This window comes from Oncorhynchus mykiss, chromosome 19, assembly GCF_057628025.1.
Source record: "Oncorhynchus mykiss isolate SJ-2025 chromosome 19, ASM5762802v1, whole genome shotgun sequence".
Lineage (NCBI taxonomy): Eukaryota > Metazoa > Chordata > Actinopteri > Salmoniformes > Salmonidae > Oncorhynchus > Oncorhynchus mykiss.
The window spans coordinates 30,544,069-30,571,885 of NC_143040.1; the positions used below are offsets into that span (position 1 = coordinate 30,544,069).

Here is a 27,817-nt window from a genome sequence, read left to right on the forward strand (position 1 = left end):
TAAAGTGGTTCAACGCTAGCTGCCTCGTATTTTCAAGAGAATTGTCGCATCAGCTACTGTAGCTTCCGAAATGCAGTTAAGGACATGGAATGTGCGTCACCTTTCCTAGAACAACAGCTCATTTTCCTAGAAAACAGCGAAAACTTCTATCCAGATCTTTCTTTCTTTCGTTCTATACTTTCTAAATAAATACCTAATAAATAAATAAATACATTTCGGAAGGAAAGATTTTCTAAAGAAAGGGAAGATGTGCATTTGTTAATTCATGGGCAAGGTAGCTGATTTAAATCAGAAATGCATAGCATCAATGTCTCTAACAAATTAACATAATTGCTAGGCTACTAGAAGCCGAAACAGCTACATGCTGCTTGATAAATACCACTCCCGAATAGTTCAATATCTTTCTGCTCTTATTTTCAGACAATATGATTGATTGGAAAGGAGCATGAAATAGATCAGTTGGCCCCAAACCAAACCGGCCTTATGTGGTAGCTGCAAATACATTGGACTTAAAATATTTTTTGACAGCTGAATGTTATCAATGCTCCACCCACGATTTCCAACAGCTGCAAACTCTTAATAGAGAGAACCAGGAAGGTTGTCCGATAGGTTCTATCGTGGAACTCACTGCAAGGACTGAGACTCACCCAAATCCAATGCGTCAACAATGGTATATGTTTTTCTCATCTTATACAGTATGTATGGACAAAAAACATTATCTGGGACAGTGGACATCAAACACACATTTCTGCAGAATAACCATTATTCAAATATAAAACATTGATGTTCACTGGCACGATTTCTGAATGGATGCTTTACTGTTGTAGCTCCTTTGTTGATCTGTCTTCCTCTGACTTTTCAATCATTGACTGGTGCCCAGAGCTCAGTAATGAATCAGTAGGCCTAATGGAGAAATAAGACATTAATGATGCTTTTTAATTAATGTTATATAGCCATTGATTCTTGAAGAATACAGCTTATAAATGTCTCATGACTTTAGTTCAACTGTCTACCCTATTATGTAAGCTTGTTTTACACCATTGTTTGTAAACAATGTAGGCCTAATTGCAATCAAGTACTGTTTAACTTTTTTTTTAAAAGGATGAAACTATCATTTGGATCTCAGGATGGTCGATGCTTGCATCCATAGCCCTGTCTATGAAATTGAGAGTGGCTGCATTTCTACAGCCCCATCCCTCAGCTGTTTTCCAAAACAAGATTTCTGAGGCATTTATGTAGTGCTTATAAAGATGCTAAGAATGCCCTGTTAAGAATTTGTGAACACACACACACACACACCTCTTATTTTTCCGAAACCACTGTCGTGTCTGTGACTATCATTAAATGTGAAGACTTATTTATATCAAATCAGTTCTCTAGGTTTAATTATTACATTAAACTAATCATGTAAACATTGATTAATTAGGAAGTCGGGGCACCACGGAAAACGCTGAGATTACAAAGTTATACTTTTTTTATATCTGATCAATTAGTGTTCTATGAATGAATTATTATTATTACCTCAATGTGCATTACTGAACGTCGCAAACCCTTGGATATCTGCACAAACCCTAGCCAAAATCATGAATCAGCGATATACAAATTGGCTTAATTATTCATTTACTAACTAACTAAATAATCACACAGAATTACAGAACAAACAAACAGTAGATATTGGTTACTAACAATGATAGAAAAGTCCCTAGTGGGCTAAGCCAATATGACGGCTTGATAAACAAAGGAAAGGGGTGGGGAAAGACAAAATGGATTCACTACACACAGTCTATAATGATATTCATTGAATGCTAATCCTTTGCACATGAACGGCCGCTCATTCGAGAATAAATTGCAATGTACATATTTACGCCTGTATGTCATTGTTGTCTCTCCGTTAAACACTCGATCGTCTTGTAGAGTTCATCAGAGTCTCTAGTTAACTTTCTCAGAAGTCACAATGTCTTTCGTGATTGTTGGTGGTTAGAATGGATACTTCAGAGTACCATTTGGAAATGTTGTCACAGAATAGATGCTTCAGCGGTTGTCTGTTTTCTCACTCTAGATTTACGTCATTTCTATCTGCAGACTCCTTGCTCTTAGTGATCAATAGTCTCAGAGTTTAACCATTTCCAGCCGTGTAGCCAAAACTACAGCTGTATAGAATTGTAGCCATTCCAACGTGGGGACGATGTCCCAGCTTTTTCTGAGTTCTTAACCAATCGAGAAACCCGGCTTACCATGGGTCTCTTTGGCATGAAATGTAAATTTGGTCACGGGGGATCTTATACTCTGGAGTAGAAAAGGGAGGTTCCATGACGCCGATTTAATGTCTATGCTCATGTGGGCATGGCCATTGATTTGGTTAACTTTATATGAAAACCCATACTCTCATTTAGAAGGTTAACATCACATTACATCTTTTCACAAATAGTTTAATTTTTAATCACATACGTTTCACAATATTTAGATGTAAACCTGACAGCTGGGAAATGTACACTTTAAGTGATACAGTTATGTGTGTTTCCTGTCCTCCATGAGATCACCAAATGAAACACACTTGTCATAACTGTCCCTTAAGTGTCCCCGGACCATTCCCACATTCTCAAAAATATAAATATTGTTTAGTTCTCCCATTTTGAGGATATAGGAGTTTTGAACAAAATAAGGAATTTGTTGTCGTTCTCCCTAAATACTGCATGGCAGTTTCTACCAGGTATTTATGACCTGTCGTAAAGTCATAAAACTGTGGCGAGAGAGGGGGAGGGGGCTATGATCCTCCCCCCAGGTTACGTCATGACACCACAATAAATGAAAGTAAACAGGATATGCAGATGAGGCACAGGCACAGCCTCGTAACAAGGAATGACTGTCCCCCTGGTGCCTCTAACTTGACATCAAACTGAGGGGCATGGGGTTATAGAAACAGGCCTCATTCCATTCCAAACTATGCCCACTCCCCTCTGCTCTCGTTCACTTGTCATCACAACCTTGATACAGCTAGGTGGGTGTTATGCAATAGCACCACCTAGTTTCCGCCATATTGCTTTGGTTTCACCTATACTGTCTGGTCAGTTCTGTGAAGGGGGAAAGCAAAAGGAAGGCAGACGCCAGTGCATGCAACTGCCGACTGACTGATCTACAAATCACCTTACATCATAACTAACAACTCATTATTATTTGTAGATCAGTCAGTCACAATTTACCCATGATACATCACGGTTTTGATGCTCTCGAACACGGCCAAATTCTGCATGTGGGAGCACAACAGCTCCTGTTACTCATAGGGTATATTTAAAATCTTGACACCCGCCTCCTTTCCCTCTAGCTTTGATAACATGAGGGAGAGGTGTAGGGGCTTGACTGAGTTTGTCTCTATGGTGTTGTCACGGATTAGTATGTGTATATATGTGCCCTCTGTTCCCCATTGTCCTTGTCGGTTATTGTTAGCATGTCCGTTGGTCGTGTGAGCACCTGTGCTGTTGTATGGGCTTCCATGCTACGTGTTATTGTGTACTTGTTTTACGGGTCTCGTCCCGTGTATTATTGAGAGGTTTACACCTCGCTCTTTTGTTTGGGTGGAGAGAATAAAAGCCCGTATTACGTATTCCTGCGCTTGTCTCCTATCATTTTACAGCGTGACAGAATAACCAACCTACTAAATGGAGACAGCAGGAAAGACTGAGCTGTCGACCATCGTAGAGACTGTCCAGCATCAAGAGTGACTGTCTCTCCAGACTCGGCAGTGCCATGGACAGTGTGCTGGCAACCATTCTGCGTTTGGAGGAGAATGTGCAGTCCCTCCAGTCTCCAGCACCGGTTCCGGCACCAGTCCCCACACCACTACCAACCTCCGTCCCACCTGAGCCGGTCCGCGGAATACCCCTGTCCCTTTGACGGCGCACCAGCGAGATGCAAGGGCTTCTTTCTGCACTGTGACCTGTACCTCACTAGCTACGCCGAGGCTGCCTCCAGGAGAGACAGGGTTGCCATCTCGGCACTGACCAGACGGGCCCTGGACTGGGGTGCTGCGTTCTGGGAAACAGGCGGACCCGAGGTCGAGTCCTAGTTCGCTTTGGTCGGAGTTCGCTTTGGAGTTCTGGACGATCGAGGCCTCCACCGGATGAAACGAGTCAGCTCTGGTTACCGTGTTCCGCAGCGGACTGCAGGAGGAGGTACAGATGGAGCAAGCCTGCCGTGATGACAACCTGTCACTCAATCAGCTCATCAGCGATGTGATTTGTTTGGACAACCTCCTGCCGTCCTGTCGAAGACCTGCGTGAAATCCGGAGCCCATGGCTACACCTGCTACGTGGCCAGAGCCGATGGAGGTGGGCTCTGCACATTTGCCCAAGGCGTAGGAGAAGGAGGAATCTGGGCCTCTGCTCTTATTGTGGAGAAAGGGGTAATTTCTCCCCGACCTGCCCTCTATCCATTAACCTGCCATCTACTGGCAAACATCTAAATTGCACCTGGGCTGGAATAATACATTATGGTCTTTCTCTTGCATTTCAAAGATGATGATACAAAAAAATATTTAAAAAAAAACGTTTTTGTTCTTTGTATGATCTTTTACCAGATCTATTGTGTTATATTCTCCTGCATTCCTTTCACATTTCCACAAATTGAAAACAAATTCCACAAATTGAAAAAAAGGGACGGATCCTTTTTTCAATTTTCGCCTAAAATGACATATCCAAATCTATGCCTGTAGCAAGGATATGCATATTCTTGGTACCATTTGAAAGGTAACATTGAAGTTTGTGGAAATGTGGGTACTATTTAATGGTACTTCCAGTTGAGGACTTGTGCGGCGTCTGTTTCTCAAACTAGACACTCTAATGTACTTGTTCTCTTGCTCAATTGTGCACCGGGGCCTCCCACTCCTCTTTGTATTCTGGTTTGAGCTGTTCTGTGAAGGGAGTAGTACACAGCGTTGTACGAGATCTTCAGTTTTTTGGAAATTTCTCAGAACAAGAATAGACTGATGAGTTTCAGAAAAAAGTGCTTTGTTTCTGGCCATTTTGAGCCTGTAATAGAACCCACAAATGCTGATGCTCCAGATGCTCAACTAATCTAAAGAAGGACAGTTTTATTGCTTTTTTAATCAGGACAACAGTTTTCAGCTGTGCTAACATATTTGCAAAAGGGTTTTCAAATGATCAATTAGCCTTTTAAAATGCTAAACTTGGATTAGCTAACACAACGTGCTATTGGAACACAGGAGTGATGGTTGCTGATAATGGGCCTGTGTACGCCTATGTAGATATTCCATAAAACATCTGCCGTTTCCAGCTACAATAGTCCTTTTCAACATTAACAATGTCTAAACTGTATTTCTGATCAATTTTATGTTGTTTTAATTGACAAAAAAGGATTTCTTTCAAAAACAAGGACATTTCTAAGTGACCCCAAAGTTTTGAATGGTAGTGTATATAAAACTCAGCAAAAAAGAAATATCCTCTCACTGTCAGCTGCGTTTAATTTCAGCAAACTTAACATGTGTAAATATTTGTATGAACATACGATTCAACAACTGAAACATAAACTGAACAAGTTCTACAGACATGTGACTAACAGAAGTAGAATAATGTGTCCCTGAACAAAGGGGGAATCAAAAGTAACAGTCAGTATCTGGTGTGGCCACCAGCTGCATTAAGTACTGCAGTGCATCTCCTCCTCATGGACTGCACCAGATTTGCCAGTTCTTGCTGTGAGATGTTACCCTACTCTTCCACCAAGGCACCTGCAAGTTCCCGGATATTTCTGGGGGGAATAGCCCTAGCCCTCACCCTCCAATCCAACAGGTCCCAGACGTGCTCAATGGGATTAAGATCCGGGCTTTTCGCTGGCCATGGCAGAACACTGACATTCCTGTCTTGCAGGAAATCACGCAAAGAATGAGCAGTATGGCTGGTGGCATTGACATGCTGGAGGGCTATGTCAGGATGAGCCTGTGTAACAGTATAACTTTAGACCGTCCCCTCGCCCATACCCGGGCGCGATCCAGGGACCCTCTGCACACATCAACAACAGTCACCCTCGAAGCATCGTTATCCATCGCTCCACAAAAGCCGCGGCCCTTGCAGAGCAAGGGGAACAACTACTTCAAGGTCTCAGAGCAAGTGACGTCACCGATTGAAACGCTATTTAGCGTACACCACCGCTGACTAGCTAGCCGTTTCACATCCGTTACACCTGCAGGAAGGGTACCACATGAGGGAGGAAGATGTCTTCCCTGTAACGCACAGCGTTGAGATTGCAGGCACCAAAAGAAAAGTACTATCCAGTGAAACACTTCTGTTTTCGTTGTGCTATGGTTTTTGGTTCGTTAACTTCACCATGTATTTTTCTAAGCTGTGCTCGCATTCTACACATAGTGCATTTCCTTATCATTTTTTGTATGAGGGGGTAGGCGCGCTCGACATGGCCTTCCATGATGCAATCAAAGGTACTAGATCTAAGTAAGAGGACTCTTAGTCCTTACTCAATGCCAGTTTTTGCCAGAGACTGTTAAGGTTTTTGTCAATTATGTACTCCATTTTTGTTTTTCCAATCTATAAGATGATGATGTACTTGGTTTTGGTGGCTTTTAGTCTTGCAGCATGCCTACTTTGCATTTGCCTGTTTTTTTGTTGTGATATTGACAGCTTATTTTCCAGGATCTGTATTCTCTTATTAAAGTAACATCTGTATGAGATTAACTAACTCTGATTGTTCTAGATTATAGTTTTGGAAACAGAAAACTGTATGGAGATCAAATGTTTAATTTATGAGAAAATTTGCAGAATGTCAGCCAAAATCCATTTAGCTCAATCTTCTCCCACTGCCGGCTATTGGGATTCCTCTCACTACCAAATATGGTAGTGAGAGGAAACGCCAACCGGATGTCTCACATTTATACATCCAGTGAAATATTTGTGTCATCTATCTGTGGATTTACCCTCAGCAGAACCATAACCAGCGAGCTAAAACAAACTGCTTCCGGGTTACCCGAATTTGCTTCCTCGCGCGGATCACCGTAGCTAGCCGGTTGTAAGGAAAGTAGCTAAATATACCCTTATTTTTTTAATCTATGTTTATTCATCATGTCTAAAAGACACCGTTTAGATTTAGGCGATGACTACTCAAATAAAAAGAGATCTGATGGGTAAGCTTCTCGTTTCATGCATCTACTCTCTTTCGGGTAGCAAGTTGCTGCTAGCGAACGGCTAGCTTGTTTTGTTTAGCTAGCTATCAACCGGCTAATGTTTCTTCTTGCTAGTTATCATTTATTAGCTGACTACTTTGTGGCGATGATGAACGATTAGCTACATATCCGCGAGCTTCCTATGTTAATCAGCTTGTGACGCTCGTGTAGTCATGTTGATAAGACACGTGTTGATGTTCTGCGGCCTAGCGCTGACGTTATACAGAGTAAACTGGCTAGCTAAGTAACGTTAACTCGATTCGACGATGTCTTTACATCAAGGAAGTTGAGTGGGCGGACTGGAGCTCCGACGTTATATAAAATCGAGTTTTTATAAAAAACCATGGTACCCCAAAAATAGCCCTTAATTGGGCTCCCAAGTGGCGCAGCGGTCTAAGGCACCCAATTTCAATGCTAGAGGCGCCACTACAGACACTGGTTCGATTCCAGTCTGTATCACAACCGGCTGTGATTGGGAGTCCTATAGGGCGGCGCACAATTGTCCCAGCGGTTAAGGGTTTGGCTTGAGTAGGTCGTCATTGTAAATAAGAATTTGTTCTTAACTGACTTTGACTTGTCGAGTTAAATAGAAATATGCGACACATTGTCATTGGAGCTCCAGTCAGCCCACGTCCCCGCTCAACTCCGTTTATGTACACGAGCTGGGTGGCAGGTAAAACGAATGGTTGCCAGTTTGAATCCCTGAACCGACAAGGTGAAAATCTGCCGTTCTGCCCTTGAGCAAGGCAATTAATCACCCACAACAACAGGTGCCCAATGTGGCAGCCCCCTGCACTTCTCTGATTCAGAGGGGTTGAGTTTCGGTTTAATCATGGAGTTGGGTTTTATTTGCCAATTAATTGGCCAGCCTATCTCAATTTCAGGAACTAGCCTCTCAGCTGCAATATAGCCAAATAACAAACACTTGCGTTTTCTAATATTGCATCAAACTTGCATTATCACTTAATCTACATACAATAGTATTTTGGTGACCAGGAGAAACACTTAAATATTTGGATTTCTAATGTCCTGCTGTAGAATGGTCAATGAATAATATAAATCCACTGATTCTTGAGTAATAGTTCTTATAGACATAACCTGAAATATGACTGAATTTGTTTTTGTCATTATGCACATGTTGTAAATGTCCCACTACATTAAAGTGTACTTTATTTCAAGTAATATACAATCGTTGACTTATGTATATTCATATTTTTTTTTAGGAAAGACCGAGATCGCGACAGGGACCGTGACGAACGCTCTAAAGACAGGGACCGCGACAGAGATCGGGACCGGGACCGAGATAGGGATGTGAAGCCCTCTGTCCAGCCCCCCAACACCATGATGGCCGGGGGAGGCATGCTGCCTCTCAAGCAGACAGCCATGCAGCAGCAGATCAACCCATTCACAAACCTGCCCCACACGCCGCGCTACTATGAGATCCTGAAGAAGAGGCTGCAGCTGCCTGTGTGGGAGTACAAGGAGCGCTTCAACGACATCCTGGCACGCCACCAGAGCTTCGTGCTTGTCGGAGAGACGGGTTCCGGGAAAACCACACAGGTACAGTTCTGTTTGAAGGTCCTTAAACAGGGATTGACATTAAGAGCTAAAAGGCTCTTGCCCATTGGGTAAGACAGGAGTATTTTTGGGGGGTTGGCCGAAAGATTACGATCACTTGCCCCTGAAAATATGAAGTTATTTTCACCTACACATGGGAGGAATCAGAAAGACTAAACTACTAGAATTCTTAGCATTTTGGTTATCGGTTAAAAAACTATCTTCTGCACATTGGGGAAACTGGCGTGACTGCTCAGGTCACCTGTCCTGGGAAATAGGGAAACCCTTAATGTCAACCCCAGCCTTAAATTTTTCTGTGTTTCTACTTTGCAAAAGTGCTTAGTTTGCATTTTTGCATTGGCAAATCTTCACGCTTGAAACTGAAAACGCAGTTTGGGTTGACTTTTAGTTTGATCTCCTGTTCCCTCTGTTTGTTTTCTGATGGAATCAGATAGGTGTACAGTAAGCAATACCCCCCCTCCCTCCACATGCCATTGAAGGCCAAGTGATTACATCACTGTGTTTACACCTACTTTGTTCCCTCAGATCTGCAAACACAGAAGAGGTAGCGTATAGGGGTGATTTGTAATTTGGCATTCCAGTCAATTCTCCCCATCCCCTCCAAACCAATGCACCTTGGAATATGTTTGTTGTTTCAGCAGACAGAACCATCCATAACATGCCCTCCCTTTCCCCTCCTCAGATCCCCCAGTGGTGTGTGGACATGGTGAAGGGCTTGGGTGGCCCCAAAAAGGCAGTGGCCTGTACCCAGCCCAGGAGGGTGGCAGCCATGAGCGTGGCCCAGAGGGTGGCCGACGAGATGGACGTCATGCTGGGCCAAGAGGTGGGATACTCCATACGATTTGAGGACTGCAGCTCCGCCAAGACCATACTGAAGTAAGCAACTGCTTGTCTGGTTAGTAGAGGCTACATCAGGGTTATTCAATTCCAGGCCTAAACACTCCGGTTTTCATTCTCGCCTACTACCAGGATCATCATTTTTAGGGCACACCTGTAGCAAAGCGCTGCAAGACGTTATTCAACGGAATTAGAAAATGAGCATTTGTTATTGGAGAACTTCAGATGGTACCAATTGCCGTTTCACTCAGTTCAAGAGTTTTCTCCTGTTTTGTGCCTACTGGACACAACATAGGTAAAACAAAAACGCAGCATTTTGGCCCTTCAGAACTGTAATTGAATACCCCCACAATACACGATCCAAGCATTTGGGTTATAGCCAGTTAATTCAATTCAACACACACAGCTTCAGTCAAATTTCTTTGGACATGCTTTAATAAGAATGAAGTTATTTTAGACTACTGTGGTCAAAAAGTATTTGGTATAGTGTTACAGCTGCAGACTAAAAGGGAGCAAAGGTTGTTTGTTTATGTATTCATTTTGAGGAGGCGTAAGATCAATGAACACAGATTTTGGAGTTCAAGCCATCACTAGGTCAGCATCTGCTATGTTTCAAACCATGTGTATCCTTTCCCCTTTTAAGGTATATGACAGACGGTATGTTGCTTCGGGAAGCCATGAACGACCCCCTGCTGGAGCGGTATGGCGTGATCATCCTGGATGAGGCCCACGAGAGAACTCTGGCCACAGACATCCTAATGGGAGTCCTGAAGGAGGTGGTCCGACAGAGGTCAGACCTCAAGGTACAGCCTCTGAGTCCGGGGGGGGGGGGTGTCTCTCAAGTCTTTCATCGATTCCTCATGTCCTTGATTTGAATCTTCTGTGTTTTGAGAAAGCGGTGGGGAATTAAGGAAAGACAAATGAGAAAGAGGGCATATACCAAGGTTGATATCTTTATCATTTGCATTTAGTCAATTCTGGAGATTAATTTGATTCATTAGTTTAATCTAAATTTGCTTGTGTTTGGATGCAGTTAAAATGGTATTGAACATAAAATATCACATGTGAATTATAAATGTTGCTTTACCGCTAACTATTTCCAAGTCCAAAAATAACCCCTGGTGTAGCCCAGTCCCCATGAATGTACAAAAAGGCCTTAAAGAGCCACTGAATATGAGGATTGGCACATGTGTTTTTCTGTTGCTCATTAGAAAAAATGAGATTTCTGTCTTGGTGTTTCCTGACAGATTCTGCGTTTTGGTTAATGTTTGTCGCCTATGAGACACTATAGACACTGAAGCCTATTTAATATCCGCAAAATCCCCAGAATGACTCTAAGATACCGTAACTCAAGAAATCTGTTCATTCATTGTCTTTTTTTGCAGAGGATCCTTCAGTTGTGCAATTTTACATCTAACTAAGGTGTTTGTGCTGTAATTGTCAATTAAAAAAATTTACACCGTGTTCTATGTAAACAACATCAGAGCTGTTGGGTATGTCTGTCTCACTGTCTATACTATTGGATCAAGAGCAATCACCACAGCTATTCACCCCATGTTAGTGGGCAAAGGGACATTGTCAAATCAAAACCCAACCTTCGTTTACCCATTGATGCACGGATTATCCAAACTGTTTTAGACAACACTAGAATAACTGTTTCTGACTCATATCGATGTCACAGGCTATTTTCAAAGGGGTTTATTTGCTTTTTAAAGGCATTCGCTCTTTAAGGGTTATGTTTTTGGATTGCTTTTCACTTACCTTAGTTAGTCCCAATGTCATTTAGCCTAGTTATTTGCTCATCCATCTTAGATCCCTATTCAAATGTAGATGTGTCCCTCTTTGGGTCCCATAGTCATGATTTCACTATTGTACACAAAGTGGCATTGCAACAATTCTTAACCACAAAGCATTAACAAGAATATGTTTTTTGCCAGGTGATTGTGATGAGCGCTACGTTAGACGCCGGGAAGTTCCAAGTGTACTTTGACAGCTGTCCACTGCTGACTATTCCCGGACGCACACACCCCGTGGAGATCTTCTACACCCCTGAGCCGGAGCGGGACTACCTGGAAGCCGCCATCCGCACGGTCGTTCAGATCCACATGTGTGAGGAAGAGGAGGGGGACTGTCTGCTCTTCCTCACTGGACAAGAGGTATACTTCCACCCCTTCTCAAATGCAATCCAGATAGTTTGAGTTGGTTCACTGGACACTAGTCAAGGGCTATATCTCTACCCCTTCTCAAATGCAGTCAAGACGGTTCAGTTCAGTGTTGAAGTGTGATGCTGACAACACCAAGGTTGTCACCTGAATATAAGTTGAATGGTTGGGGGAGGTTTAACTTTCAGGGTACCTGTCTGCTGCTCAACATGAATATTGTCTGACTCTGAACTATCAGGAAATTGACGAGGCCTGTAAACGGATCAAACGGGAGATCGACGACTTGGGACCTGAAGTCGGAGACATCAAAGTCATTCCACTATATTCCACACTGCCTCCCCAGCAGCAACAAAGAATCTTTGAGGCCGCACCCCCCAGGAAGCCCAGCGGTGCGATAGGAAGAAAGGTACTGACCAGCAGAACATGCCCGGACTATAAAAACAGGGTTGTGTTCAGTAGGAAGAAAAAGTTTTGAAACAGTGAAATGGGAAGGTACTTCCTGAACTTGTACAATCAGAACACAGATTTTAGTTTTTCGTTTCAAAATGTTTTGGTATGGGGTGCCCTACTGAATACAACCCAGATTCCATACATTGGTGCTCATTTATCACCAAAGATTTCCAATGGCTTATGATGTAAGTTTGTATAGAAAGTATTTCAGTTGTCTGCTAGTGCTAACCCCAATGCATGTTCCCTAGGTTGTGGTTTCTACAAACATTGCTGAGACATCCCTTACCATTGACGGAGTGGTGTTTGTGATTGATCCCGGTTTTGCCAAGCAAAAGGTAGGCTGCTTACTCCTCTCCCTCTATAATTGTTTTACCTTACCTCGTATTCCCTCAAACCCAGAGGGAATACCTGGCACCAGTACTAAAAACTTGTACTTTTTTCAATAAGTAACACTTGAACTTTCTGTAGTCCACAATCTAAGCACAATGCAGATAGAAAAATGATAGTAGTAACCAGGTTTTCATCCAACCATTCAATGCGGATTAATTACCTGACGCTTCAAACAACTCATGACAGACCTCCGAGAAACAGAATGAGAAACAGAATCAGTAAAGTTTCCCAATGTCAACAAAACAAAATACGCAAGACAAGATGGGATCTTTTTTTTTACTGAAATAGATTTCAAAACAATTGCAGTGGAAATACTTTTATGTGCAAATATTGATTTAAAAACATCATGCTTTTGGCCATGAAGTGTATGTGGACACCCCATTCAGCCACACCCGTGTTTAAAATCGAGCACACAGCAATGCACTCTCCATAGACAAACATTGGCAGTAGAATGGCCCGTACTGAAGCGCTCACTGACTTTTAACGTGGCACCGTCATAGCTTTCCAACAACTCAGTTCGTAAAATGTCTGCCCTGCTAGAGCTGCCCTGGTCAACTGTAAGTGTTGTTATTATGAAGTGGAAAAGTCTAGGAATGACAACGGGACTGCCGAGTGCTAATAGCGTTTCAATCGGTGACGTCACTCGCTCTGAGACCTTCAAGTAGTTGTTTCCCTTGCTCTGCAAGGGCTGCGGCTTTTGTGGAGTGATGGGTAAAGGAGAGGGACGGAACCAATACTGTTACACTCTGTTGCAACACTTACGATCGTGTTCCAAACTGCCTCTGGAAGCAACGTCAGCATAAGAACTGTTTGTCCAGAACTGTTTGTCGGGAGCTTCATTAAGTGGGTTACCGTGGACGAGCAGCTGCTCACAAGCCTAAGATCACCATGCGCAATGCCAAGTGTCGGCTGGAGGGGTGTAAAGCTCGCTGCCATTGGACTCTGTAGCAGTGGAAATGTGTTCTCTGGAATCACGCTTCACGATCTGGCAGTCCGGCGGACAAATCTGGGTTTGTCGACGGCCAGAACGCTACCTGCCCGACTGCATAGTGCTAACTGTAAAGTTTGGTGGAGGAGGAATAATGGTCTAGGGCTATTTTAATGGTTCGGGCTAGGCCGCTTAGTACAAGTGAAGGGAAATATAAACACTACAATATACACTGACATTCTAGACAATTCCGTTTTTTCATCTTTGTGGAAACGGTTTGGGGAAGGCCCTTTCGTGTTTCAGCATGACAATGCCCCCGTGCACAAAGCGAGGTCCATACAGAAATGGTATGTCGAGATTGGTGTGGAAGAACTTGACTGGCCTGCACAGAGCCCTGACCTCAACTCCATCAAACACCTTTTGGATGAATTGGATCGCATTATGAAGTTATGATTAACGTATGCAAATTTCCACTAAATATCAAGGATATGCTATCATTTGAATAATGCTGGTGACATGATGACCGGTTTGCTTGGCTGCCAATTATCAAATAAAAATTCTGGCTTTAGCATATAACCTACCTGTCCAATTTCAGCAAACTGTTTGTAGAGCATGGCCCAAACCATATTGGGCAAGTTTTCTGTATTATCCAGTCCCTCCAGGATTCTGCTATTGGTTGATTTTTGCATTGAATTTCGCAATTGGCGCATATTATGCGAGAGCTCGCAATTTGGACCAATCCCCGCACTCTTAGCGCATAAAATGGTCCAAAGAAAGGGGGGTTCGTAATTAATACCAATTAATGCACTGTTACTGTGGAAAATGGTCCAATCCAACCACAAGCCAACTGGCCTGTCAGCGTTTTCACGTGCGAAGTTGATGGCAGGTTGCTGGCAGGCAGGCAGTACAATGAACATAGATCAATCTCTTTTGCCAACAAAAACAACAGCTAAAGACCATGCGAAACAATTTCCAAATGTTTTACATGAAAGTGGGGGGAAATTGTTTTGCACTCCATGCGACGTTGTTCTGGAACACGAGAAAGTCGAAAATCAACAGTCACTTCAAATCAGCAAAGCATATGAGAATGTTAGAACAGTTCCCACAGCAGCGGCAGATCACCATGACTGAAGTGGTAGCAGGGAAGACTGGCAAGCGCTGAAAGAATCAAGGTGAGTGGCGTTTCCCTCAAACTTTTACTCCGCTAACCTTGGCTTTAGTAGAGTGGTCGGCACTCTGCTCTCCCTAGTCTGTCAATGGAGGGCGCTGCTCAAGGCGCTGAGTGCAATTTGAACTTAATACGGATCACGAAAGCACAATCTTTAAAAATTTTTTTTTTAGAAATGGTAATACTGTTTTAAAAGTACATATCAACCACTACTCTGTTTACGTTTTCTGTTCTTTATCGCCCTTTTATGATCCTTTCAGAAAAAAAATCGCACTTAAATATTTTGAAGACAATTCATGCTAAAGAAATATCGTTCCTCGAAATTTAAAGCGATTGATCAGTAAACGTTGTTAAACTGAAACCTTTTGAGTTAACATTGGTAGCAGAGGAGGGCTAATAACTAACGTTCAAATGCGCCACCATGCTTCGGCGAGAAGAGGTCATTAAAGTTGGGAAAATGAACTTCTAATCTGGACGTGAAAAAGCAAGCACTTGCGGTTGTAGCGAGAGACACCGCACTGGAAATATCCGTTGAGGATTTGAACAAGGATGACGGTATGATAACTTTGATCAGAGCACTGGGTTCTGTGTTTCCTAAAGAAGAGAAAGACCGTGACAACGAGGCATATTCAAACTTTGACAGTTGTTACCAGAGACAGAGGTACAATAGGATGCGCAAGTACGATATGGTTCTCCCAGATGCAGTGTTAGCTTTCAAGTTGCTAGATACTGCCTGTATGGGTGGTAGGGAGAAACAGTTGGCTTTACTGTGCCTACAGTGCTTTTGCGTCAGTGAAGTCAGCACTAAAGTCTGTCCGGCCAATAACAGATGGAATGTAAGTGAGTGACGCGGCGTATTACACCGTGCAGCAGAGAAAAGGCGCCAACATATCACGTTCTCAAGACGACCAGAAGAGGGCGCCATAGCCTGGCACAAATACACTGGACAAATATGGAAGGAGATCAAAATGTGCTATTTGTCAAAGCACTTACCATTGGATTAAAGACTGTCCTCCATAGGTTTAAACTAGTTCATTCTTAACAGAGGAAAATGTAAACACAGAGATGGAGCAGTGTAACATTACACTGTTTTCAAATGAATCTGCTTCTGAGGTCATTATAGGTTGAATTCTTATGATCTGCTGTGATTTGATACTGCATGTACACGCACCGCTTGTGGCGCAAAATGGCTTGAATCGCTATGTCAGTGGACTAAATAATATGAAATAAGTACAAAATATGATTGACACACCAAGCAACGGAGCTTTCAAATTTGGAGATGGGAAGAGTCCATTCTACCAAGAGTCAAGATACCAGCAAAAATTGGTCAGACCCCAGTGTCACATTGAAACCGAGGTGGTCTCTGCAGATATCCCCTTATTATTAAGCAAAGCTTCCCTCAAGAAGGCAAGGGCTGTACTAGACATAAATGACAAGGCAGTAATGTTTAAACAACCAGTGACCCTTGAACTTACTACCTCAGGCCACTATTGTGTAAACATTTTAGACAAAGACATCACACAGAGTCCATGTAAAAATGAGATTCTGAATGACACAGAGAACATGACCACAGAGAAAAACACAAAGTATTGTTAAACCTTCACAAATAGTTTGGACATGCTACAGTTGACAGACTTCAAAAATGATTTGGCAGTTCTGGGAATAATGTTGATGAGAGTATTTCCATTCAATGGTAGATAGTTAACAGTTGTGAGACATGCTGCCCAGACCAGCTGTTGGTTTGTCAATGGCTTCCAAGTACAATGAAACGGTGGCTGTAGATCTACTTGAGCTAGGACCAAGTGTGTGGTACCTTCACATAATCGACCACTTCACACGCGTCAGTGCTGGAAGCATTGTGAATACAAAGAAACCCAGTGAAATCGTCAAGCACGTCATTCATTCCTGGATAAGTGTGCATGTCCCGCCCCAGAAATTGTACAGACAATGGAGGAGAATTCAATAATAATGAAATTCAACATGGAAGTAAAGACAACTGCTGTGTACAGTCCATGGAGAAATGGACTTCTGGAGAGACCTAATCAGACACTCATAGAGATTATGCTGCAAGTGAATCAAGACAATGGATGTGACTGGAAAACAGCCCTAGATTGGGCTTTTGATGGCAAAAAACTAAATGCACAATATTAATGGCTACAGCCCATGACAACTAGTGTTGGGGCAAAACCCGAATCTTCCCTCTGTACAGGTTGACAAGCCACCAGCACTAGAAGGGACCAGTTTGAGTGCATGGGTGGGACAGCACCTTTTCAGCACCACATGCAGCGACAAAAGCATTCACTGAAGCAGAGTTCAGATAGAATTCGTAGGGCTCTTTGTAAACAGCTTCGACCCACAGATGAGAAATACGAGACTGGAAACAAAGTGTACCACAAACGAGTTGCCTGTCAAGAGTAGAAAGGACCGGGAGTAGTCATTGGCCAAGATGGTGTGGCGATATTTGTGAGGCACAATCGTCAGGGTGCATCACTCAAGATTGCAGAATGTAAATGATCAACAAGCTCGAGGGGCTGTTGCTGAGAATCAGCCTCCTACTGAAAATGACAAAAAGGACACATTAACAGACCCAAACCTACCAGATGTCACATCCAATGATGTGAACACTGAAACTGACACAGGAAATGGAGCAGAGACCTTCAACCATGACACGGGTAATAATGTTGTGTTCAAATGAGGAAAACATTCAACAGCCACGTGTTAAGACAACATGGTTGTTCCAATCTGAAAACTGGGGAAACTGTTAAATACATGGACAGAGAAAGTGGTATTCCACACACAGCAACAGTCATAAGACGAGCAGGGAAAGCCAACAGAAAACACCAGAACTGGTACAAAAATGGGAGTACTCTGAACATGCTGGACTTTCTGGTACAACAGGGTCAGCTGACCTGGCACTTGTAGATAATCTCAGAATTGAACCAATAGAAAATTTAGAAAAACAGAATGACTTTCAATTATGATGTACTTGAAACAAAGGACGTGTCATTTGACAGCTAAACTAGATGAGCTCAGTAATTGGTGTGTTTGAGGAAGTCAAAGACATTGGCCAAAAATATGTCTCATCAAGGAATCCTTAGATGGAATAGTGCCTAAAGCACGTCTAGTGGCTAGAGGTTTTGAGGAGCTGGCTGCTAAAGAACTCCCAAAAGACTCACGACATGCGCCTCAGTCACTCAGATTGCTGCTGACAGTGATCTGCCAGAAAAAATGGAAACTTCATTCCATAGACATCAAATCTGCATTTTTGCAGGGAAACAGCTGTCAAGGGACATTCACATCTGACCTCCGCCTGAAGCTAAGAGCGAACTGTGATTCCACACCTCAAAGCTGTTTTCCCGGTCTGCCACAAAGGAACTGCTTGCTGACTGTCTAACTAAAAAGGGAGCATCCGGTCTTGTGTTCCTAAAGGCACTCTGTAATGGAAAGTGGCAGCTTGCATAATAAAAATAAAAACTTTGTCAAACAATCCATTTGTAATGGGGAACTTAAATACTACTTATGACTTTTTTGGGAGATTTAAAAGGTGGGAGATTTAAAACATGAGCTTAACGGTGTCCCTATATTTCTGTTATTACGGTCCTATCACTGTTATTAGTACGCCTGCGCAGTAGTCTCACTGGAGATGGACCTGGCTTCAGTGTGATGGTGACTATGTACTGTGGTCATACGGTGAAGTAAACGTTGTTAAACTGGAACCTAGTTGTCATTTTGAGTTAACATTAACCAACGTGGAATCCACATCCACCAATTTGAATAAAATAAGACTTGAGTGAGAATGTTGTCTACTCTGTAACCCACAGGTGTACAACCCTCGTATCAGGGTGGAGTCTCTCCTGGTCACGGCAATCAGCAAAGCCTCGGCGCAACAGAGGGCGGGCCGCGCTGGCAGGACACGGCCAGGGAAGACTTTCCGTCTATACACTGAGAAAGCCTACAAGACCGAGATGCAGGTGAACTGTCCTGGATTGTAGAAATGTTGGAGCAAAGTACATGGTTGAATGGACTATTGAATAAATTGTTATCTTATGGGTAATGTTGAGGACAATGGATTTATTAAGGAAATGTTTATAGTCTAAAGTATCGTGTGGTGCTGGGCATTTTACAGAAGCCTGTTTTGGCCAATACGCTCAGCTCTTGTTAAACACATGTTACACAACGGATGATATGATACCAGTAGAATGGCTTCATGTTCTACAGATCTGACTGTTTTTCATTCCACTACAGGACAACACGTATCCCGAGATTCTCCGGTCCAACTTGGGTTCTGTCGTGTTGCAGTTGAAGAAGCTGGGTATCGATGACCTGGTGCACTTTGACTTCATGGACCCACCAGGTGGGGAGCCAAGTGTTGGCTGGAATACCTGCCTGTTGGAAGTGCTACTTTAGTTTGAAACTGTTTCTATTGAAACTGACTGGCAGCCTTCTTTCTTGATTTACCTCTTGACCAACCAGGTTATCATAAAATATAATTTGTTGATTGATTGTTTAACAGACAGAAAAGTAAAAGTGACATGCGGTACTGATCACTTGCTCCTCTTGCTTCCTCCCTTGTGCTCTCAAGCCCCGGAGACCCTGATGCGGGCGCTGGAGCTGCTCAACTACTTGGCGGCGCTCAACGACGACGGCGACCTGACAGAGCTGGGCTCCATGATGGCAGAGTTCCCATTGGACCCCCAGCTGGCCAAGATGGTGATCGCCAGCTGCGAGTTCAACTGCTCCAACGAGATCCTCTCCATCACCGCCATGCTGTCAGGTAATGGCCCAGGGCCGGGATGGCTGGCATCCAAAGTCGCCCAGTGCCCTCCCTTGGCACCAGTTGACACCCTCTTAACACTGTGGGTTCCAATTTAATGCAAGATGGAGATCTCTAGATTTATCGTCTCCTCAGTGCTTTGTTAATGATATTTGTTAATTCCTAATGGTAGACGAGTTAATTCTTTTTTTTGTTGAAAAGTAAAGATGTGGCCCCCAGTTAAGGGGGCTTGCAGGTCTAGTTAGCAAAGATGCTAGAAATTATTTGATTTATATGGAGGGATCAAGTTAAGGAGTATTTCTCAAATCAAAATTTGAGATGACAAAAAGCCAATGGTGGGAAACTTCTGCCTTAGCGGTCCCCAGGGAAAAATACACTCTTTTTGGGGTCTACACAAAGGATTTGGATGGCTTACTGGTTAGATCCTTGATTGATAATGACCATTAGCAATTTAATGGTTGATGGGGAAAGTTAACTGAAAACCAATTGTATTCCGTATCAAATTGAAAAGTTGACTAGGTTTCTTCCAACTGCTTGAAATCTGGGAGTGTTTATCCTTAGTGCAATTGTGCAGGGCAGCCACCTCAATGTTGTGTTCTCAGATGGGTCTAAAACATTGCCTCTTTGCATTTGTTTAGTGGTTTGTCTATGGCTGCTTTAATGGTGTCTCTTTGATGTATTATTGGCCCAATTGCACCGGCAGTACACGATGCAATGTTATTTTTTATCGTCAAGATGTTGTCATGCTCTTACTCGTCAAAATAATTTTTCATCAAGGCCTGGTTTTTATTTTTGTTTTAAGTGAGGTTTCACATTTTACAGGATTATTTGTTATCTGCATGTGGGTGGTTGATTAGGCTATATTTAAGCTTTCTTGGCCAGTGTTGGTTTTGGTTTTACTACTGGGGGGGAAACTATTTGCGTTCAATATGGCAAGATTTCTGTTTTTGTCATATAGAATGTTCATTGTTTGGACTTTTCACAGTATTTCAAATTGGCATTCCCCCTCGTGCTTTACTCATACATATTTGTGATTTGGTTGTGATCAATTCAATATCAATTTAGGAGATTCATAGAAATCCCAGTTCAATACAAAGGCCATACATTTTTTGATTCTTGTAATGTTTCCTGAAATTCCTGTTGAATTTGGTCTGTGAATGTGAAATGACGACTTTGAATGTCAAATACACATTTTAAACATGTATGAACAATGATTCAAAAACTCCCAATTTGGACGTATTGATGTTCCTCTTCCACGTAAATCTGTATGTCGGTAGTGACATCATATAAGGACATCTATTTCCCTTTTATAATGTCAAGGCAGTTTTATGTAGCCATTGACTTGAATGTGAAATGGACTTGGATTCTCTTGAATGTTTTATATATACAGTACACTGTTCTCAAATTCAATGCTCTTTTAACGCTCTGCAGGTGTGTGAAACCTCTTTTGTTTTGCAGATGTGGTTAGGTGTTGACCCCCTTGACAAGCTAGTAGCCAGTCATCATGCAGTCGGAAGAGCCCCCCCCCCCCCCCCCCCCTCATAAACACACCACTTGGTCCTGCCCCCCTATGCTCTCTGTGAAGTTGTCTAGCTACAATAGGCCTTGTTCCTCTGTTCTGTGAATGCTTGACTTATCCCTATGGGCGTCTGTGTTGGGGCCCATACCAACCTTGTCTAGTCCCGCAGTGTTTCGTCCGCCCCACCGAGGCTAAGAAGGCGGCGGACGAGTCCAAGATGCGGTTCGCCCACATTGACGGAGACCACCTGACGCTCCTCAACGTCTACCACGCCTTCAAACAAAGTAAGCATGGGTGCCACAAACATTTTATTTTAATAGGGTTAAAAAAAATCAAGGGGACAGATTAGACTCCAAAATCAAGGTTTGTCATATGTTTCAGACCTCAAAAGTGAGTCCACATCCTACGCCATGGGTTGTGTTGACCAACCCTAATGAATAAAAGTCTAAAGATAAGCACCACAAATCTGGAAATAACATGGCGCAAATATGGGTAATCGGATATGGCCATGGACTTCTCAACAGAAGGCTCACTTTTGAATTGTGATTTTTAAGTGCAATGTCCCTTTAAGTCACTTTGTGAAACATGAGGCTTACTTGCCGTTGCCTGTAACTTTGGTTGATCGGTGTTGTCGTTTCTCAGACCACGAGTCTACACAGTGGTGCTACGACAACTTTGTGAACTACCGTTCGCTGATGTCGGCCGACAACGTGCGCTCGCAGCTGTCCCGGATCATGGACCGCTTCAACCTGCCCCGGCGCAGCACCGAATTCACCAGCAGAGACTACTACATCAACATCCGCCGAGCGCTCGTCACAGGCTTTTTCATGCAGGTCAGTCTGTGCAGGGCAGGTTCCATTTCAATTAACTCTCTGAATTGAAATGGAATTGAGCCTAACCCTGATATTCATCGTTAAGTGAACAAATGCGATTTATCTCACATTGTGTGCGTGTTTTCTGAAATGATATAATATTTTCTTGTTTGCTTAGGTGGCTCATTTGGAGCGCACGGGCCATTACCTCACAGTCAAGGACAACCAGGTGGTCCAGCTACACCCGTCTACCGTCCTGGACCACAAGCCAGAGTGGGTGCTCTACAATGAGTTTGTCCTCACCACCAAGAACTACATTCGCACCTGCTCGGATATCAAACCGGAATGGTACGTTTGTGGTCATGAAGTCTTAACTCAAATGTCCACACAAACAAAACGATTAGCGAATAACAAGGGTTTTTGATAAGCGTCAAAGTTTCAATACTCATGTCTTATGACTTACTCGTTAACACTTAGGCTTTTAATTAATGCTTTTATTGGATATTTTGATTGTATTATGCGACTTTGATGTAATTGATCTCGTCTCCCCAGGCTGGTGAAGGTTGCTCCTCAGTACTACGAAATGGGCAACTTCCCACAGTGTGAAGCCAAGAGGCAGTTGGAGCGAATTGTTGCCAAACTCCAGACCAAGGAGTATTCCCAGTACTGATTAACAGCGACTGGAGAGAGGAAGACATCCTTGAAAGAGCTTGGCACAATTCATACTTTAAAGTTTGTATCCTATCTTAATGTTTCTCTCGATTCAAGATATGATTTTTCTAACTTTTTGTTGTTTTTCTGTCCATTCAATAGCAATGTGTATAACTGTAAGCATTTATGAAATTGATATCAATGGTGAAATATTAGACTATTCTGATTAGAGATTTTCAAAAGGAATACAGTTAACATGTTAAGCATGAGCATTCATGTGGATATTGTTGATGTTCCTCTAGGAAATTGTGAACCCTGAGAAAAAAAGTGTACTTGCCTAGGTTGTCCTTGTTTCTTCAATAAAGGAGCTTCGACTTGAATAAAATAATGAATAATAAATAGCTCATGGTCGTTGACAATGTCTTTGATTGTCTAAAATATTTGTTTGTTAACTATAAATGAATAACCTGTAAATAACATTATGTATACCCAGGGGTGAAAGTGGATCACTTCAGAAGACTCTCCTGTTGGCTACCCGTATACCTTTGTCCACTCACTAAATAATAATAATAATAATAATAATAATAATAATAATAATAATAATAATAATAATAATAATAATAATAACCACCATCCAAACAGTGCACTGTGCACCCGCAATTTGATGAATGGAAATTGGCATCTGTTAGTAAAACATTAACGTGCATTGATATTCAGTGATTTGTCATTAGGCTCACTACACTTACAGCATGAATTGATGCGTCCACTTCTCTGTCTGGGCCACATGTCTCCATATCTCCTTTGGTAACACTTCAGTGTTCTCGTAGAACCACCATGCAATTGGGAGAGTTTATCGCACGTTTTGAAATAGATTTGCTCATTTTCATGCAGCTGACATGCGGTAATGTTAAATAATGTCGCAATTGACTATAGTTTTCTCAACATTTTGTTTTAATTATTGTGATAGGCTTATATTTTACTGGTATGGTGTACCCCCACTATTTATTCCGCCGGGACACCGGACCATACCACCTAAATTTCACTCCTGAGTATACCTTACATTAGCATTACTGAACATGACATTTTAATCCTAAACTTGTACATTGATGCTCCCTGTGTATAAAAAAAGGTTCTAGCTTCGGCATGTTTACTTAGTTTAGTCTGTGCATGTTATAACTACTACATCTTCCCCCCTCCGATGAACAAGAAGTCAACATTTATAACATTGAAAAATAACTTCAATGCAATTTGAAAACAAGTGTTTAACAATGCTACTTCATGTCCAGAAACTGTATGAAAGCATGAAATTACAGTTTGAACTCTTGTATAGTCTTTATTTTTGCTGGGTATAGGCCCCCCCCCCCCCCCCCCCTACAGTATATTCTATTCACGTGGCTCTGAGCATTCTCTCTCCTTCCCCCTCTGTGTTGGCTGAGTCTGGAAGGGCTCAGAGGTGTGTCTAGTTCCTCCGCTGAGCCTGTGTCCACCACATGGAAGTGTGGTGCATCTGCTTTCTGCAGCACTGGTGCTCGTGTCTTTGAGGTTGTAATCCACACACGTTGACCTTCTCGCAGCCTGGTGTCTCCGATTAAAGTCTACAGTTTGTTGGTTTCAGCTGTTTGACCCTCTTAGCGAAGGCCTTCCAGTTAGGCCATTAGGGTTTGAGCTGAGCTGGCGAGACAGGCAATAGGGAGCTCGGCAGGCAATGTCCCATGATGCAGTGCTGTGACCCTGTAAGCTAACAGCCCTGTACGGATCCTTGTTCTTTTTCAACAGTCCCTTGACTGTTTTTCACTGCCCTCTTGGCCTCAATGATGCTTTGTGTGTGGTATTGGCTACTGATCACGTGTGAAGTCATTCTGCGGCAAATGGATCTTGCGGAGAACTGGGGAGTGTTCTCTTTAACCAGGACCTCAACGCCCACTTGCAAAAATGTACTGTAATCCATTGATGTGGTTATGGGTGTCTTTGCTATTTCAATGTATCTTGAATAGTAACCTACAACTAGCGGAGAAGTAATTTTTTCCAATAAAACATATATGCCGCTACCTTTTTCCATGGCTATGTGTCCCTCATCTGCTCTCTGTCTAGCGTTTCCCGTTGTTGAGTGTCTGGGATTACGAAACGTTGTACTGTCATGAGAAGGTCCATTACAGTGGACGTCACTGTGATGAACCCAATAGGGCTTCAGCAGCTGATGATATAGTACTTTATTAATCCCCCAGGGGGGAAATGTAATTGTACCAGCCAATACATAATTACCAGTAAATACACCATAAAACACAGACATTAAAAGTAGCACATCATCAATGGATATTTAAAAAAACTAGGTGTTTGTGTTAAAAAGCCTCATGGCATATGGTAATAAGGATCTGTATAAATATTCTGTTTTAGCCTTGGGTAAAATAAATCTGCCTGCCATCGCACTGCGATGTTCCAGCCAGTTACTGTGGAGGGGGTGGCTAGTGTTGGCCTCTATACTTCTAAGCTTTTTGAGGATCCGCTTCTCCAGCATGGGCTCTAGTTTGTCCTGGTTGGTCCTGATGGTAGATCCAGCCTTCTTGATGATTTTGTTTAGCCTGTTTGCATCCTCTCTAGTGTTTAACCCCCCCCCCCCCCCCCAGCAGATTACACAATAAAACAGTACACTAGCCACAACACTATTAAAATACATTTTGACAATTTTTGAGCAGACATCAAAGGAGCTTCCTTAAAAATAATAGCCTGTGTGGAGCCTTTTTAAAAACCATTGGGGGGTTCTCTTTCCACTGGGAACAGGCACAATGCAGTATTGTATTTCCACGGTGTAGGTACGCTAGAGGTGATGAACTGGCTCCCAAGTGACGCAGTGGTCTATGGCACTACATCTCAGTGCTAGAGGTGTCACTACAGACCCTGGTTCGATTCCAGGCTGTATCACAACTGGCCGTGATTGGGAGTCCCTTTTCCTAGGCCGTCATTGTAAATAAGAATTTGTTCTTAACTGACTTGCCTAGTTAAATAAAGGTGAAAAAAAAAAATAATAATAATAATAATTGGCAGGGACTGGGAAACTGGTCAGAATTGAAGGAATGGTGGATGGCTCTAAATACAGGGAAATTCTTGAGGGAAACGTGTTTGTCTTCCAGAGATTTGAGACTGGGACAGAGGTTCACCTTCCAGCAGGACAATGACCCTAAGAATACTGCTAAAGCAACACTTGAGTGGTTCAATTTCTTGGCCCAGACCCCAATCCAATTGAGAATCTGTGGTATGACTTAAAGATTGCTGTACACCAGCAGAACCCATCCAATTTGAAGGGGCTGGAGCAGTTTTGCCTTGAAGAATGGGAAAAAATCCCAGTGGCTAGATGTGACAAGCTTGTAGAGACATACCCCAAGAGACTTGCAACTGTAATTGCTGAAAAAGGTGGCTCTACAAAGTGTTGACTTCGGGGCGGTGAAGAGTTATGCTAAAGTTCTGTTTTTTTGTCTTATTTCTTGTTTGTTTCACAATAAAAAAATATTTTGCAACTTCAAAGTGGTAGGCATGTTGTGCAAATCAAATGATACAACCCCCCCAAAATCCATTTTAATTCCAGGTTGTAAGGCAACAAAATGGGAAAAATGCCAAGGGAGGGTGAATACTGTCGCAAGCCAATGTACATACATACATATAAATAAATACATGTACATACATATATTTAAAAATATATATTTTCCTTTATTACTTTTTAACCCTACCACCCCTCCCCTAATTGAAGTAAACTAGTGAACAACAACACTTAGGCCTCTTACTTCCAGCTTATACATACTGTATACATTTTATGGTCACAGTCTATTTTACAATAGTTCTATTATGTTTGTTTTTACTCCTGTCCTTCCTCTACCCTCAACCTCTCCCATCTATTTCTGATGTCCATCCGGTTTGATTTCTATTTGCCATATCTTTCAAACTGTGTTCTTTCACAAAAGTTCTTAACCTATATTTAGTTTTAAATTGAACCTTTATTTAACCGGGTAGGCAAGTTGAGAACAAGTTCTCATTTACAATTGCGATCTGGCCAAGATAAAGCAAAGCAGTTTGACGCATACAACAACACAGAGTTACACATGGAGTAAAACAAACATACAGTCAATAATACAGTAGAAAAATAAGTCTATATACAATGTGAGCAAATGAGGTGAGATAAGGGAGGTAAAGGCAAAAAAAGGCCATGGTGGCGAAGTAAATACAATATAGTAAGTAAAACACTGGAATGTTAAATTTGCAGTGGAAGAATGTGCAAAGTAGAAATATAATTAATGGGGTGCAAAGGAGCAAAATAACTAATTACAGTAGGGGAAGAGGTAGTTGTTTGGGCTAAATTATAGATGGGCTATGTACAGGTGCAGTCATCTGTAAGCTGCTCTGACAGCTGGTGCTTAAAGCTAGTGAGGGAGATGTGTTTCCAGTTTCAGAGAGTTTTGTAGTTTGTTCCAGTCATTGGCAGCAGAGAACTGGAAGGAGAGGCAGCCAAAGTAGGAATTGGCTTTGGGGGTGACCAGAGAGAAAAACATCCCCACAGCATGATGCTGCCACCACCATGCTTCACTGTGGGGATGGCGCTCTCGGGTTGATGAGAGGTGTTGGGTTTGTGTCAGACATAGCGTTTTCCTTGATGGCCAAAAAGCTCAATTTTAGTCTCATCTGACCAGAGTACCTTCTTCCATATGTTTGGGGAGTCTCCCACATGCCTTTTGGCAAACACCAAACGTGTTTGCTTATTTTCCTCTTGAAGCAATGGCTTTTTTTCTGGCCACTCTTCTGTAAAGCCCAGCTCTGTGGTGTGTACGGCTTAAAGTGGTCCTATGGACAGATACTCCAATCTCCGCGGTGGAGCTTTACAGTTCCTTCAGGATTGTCTTTGGTCTCTTTGTTGCCTCTGATTAATGCCCACCTTGCCTGGTCCATGAGTTTTGATGGGTGGCCCTCTCTTGGCAGGTTTGTTGTGGTGCCATATTCGTTCGATTTTTAAAAATTATGGATTTGATGGTGCTCTATGGGATGTTCAAAGTTTCAGATATTTTTTTATGACCCAACCCGAATCTGTACTTCTCCACAACTTTTACCCTGACCTGTTTGGAGAGCTCCTTGGTCTTCATGGTGCCGCTTGATTGGTGGTGCCGCTTGATTGGTGGTTCCCCTTGCTTAGTGGTGTTGCAGACTCTGGGGCCTTTCAGAACAGGTATTAATGTACTGAGATCATGTGACAGATCATGTGACACTTAGATTGCACAAAGGTGGATTTTATTTAACTAATTATGTGACTTCTGAAGGTAATTGGTTGCACCAGATCTTATTTGGGGGCTTCATAGCAAAGGGGGTGAATGCATATGCACGCACC

The 27,817-nt window shown here is 42.6% G+C and overlaps 1 protein-coding gene across 1 annotated transcript; it reads left to right on the forward strand.

Annotated features, from left to right (window-relative positions):
- Nucleotides 1-6,905: 6,905 nt before the first annotated feature.
- Nucleotides 6,906-22,853, forward strand: LOC110497502 (ATP-dependent RNA helicase DHX15). The gene is made up of 14 exons (XM_021573633.3): nt 6,906-7,144; nt 8,407-8,743; nt 9,444-9,637; nt 10,242-10,401; nt 11,536-11,754; nt 11,999-12,166; nt 12,459-12,545; nt 18,518-18,667; nt 18,942-19,050; nt 19,279-19,470; nt 21,151-21,273; nt 21,632-21,822; nt 21,980-22,149; nt 22,354-22,853. The coding sequence occupies exons 1-14, from the start codon at nt 7,083-7,085 to the stop codon at nt 22,469-22,471; spliced, it is 2,280 nt and encodes a 759-aa protein (XP_021429308.1). The 5' UTR covers nt 6,906-7,082; the 3' UTR covers nt 22,472-22,853.
- Nucleotides 22,854-27,817: the final 4,964 nt, after the last annotated feature.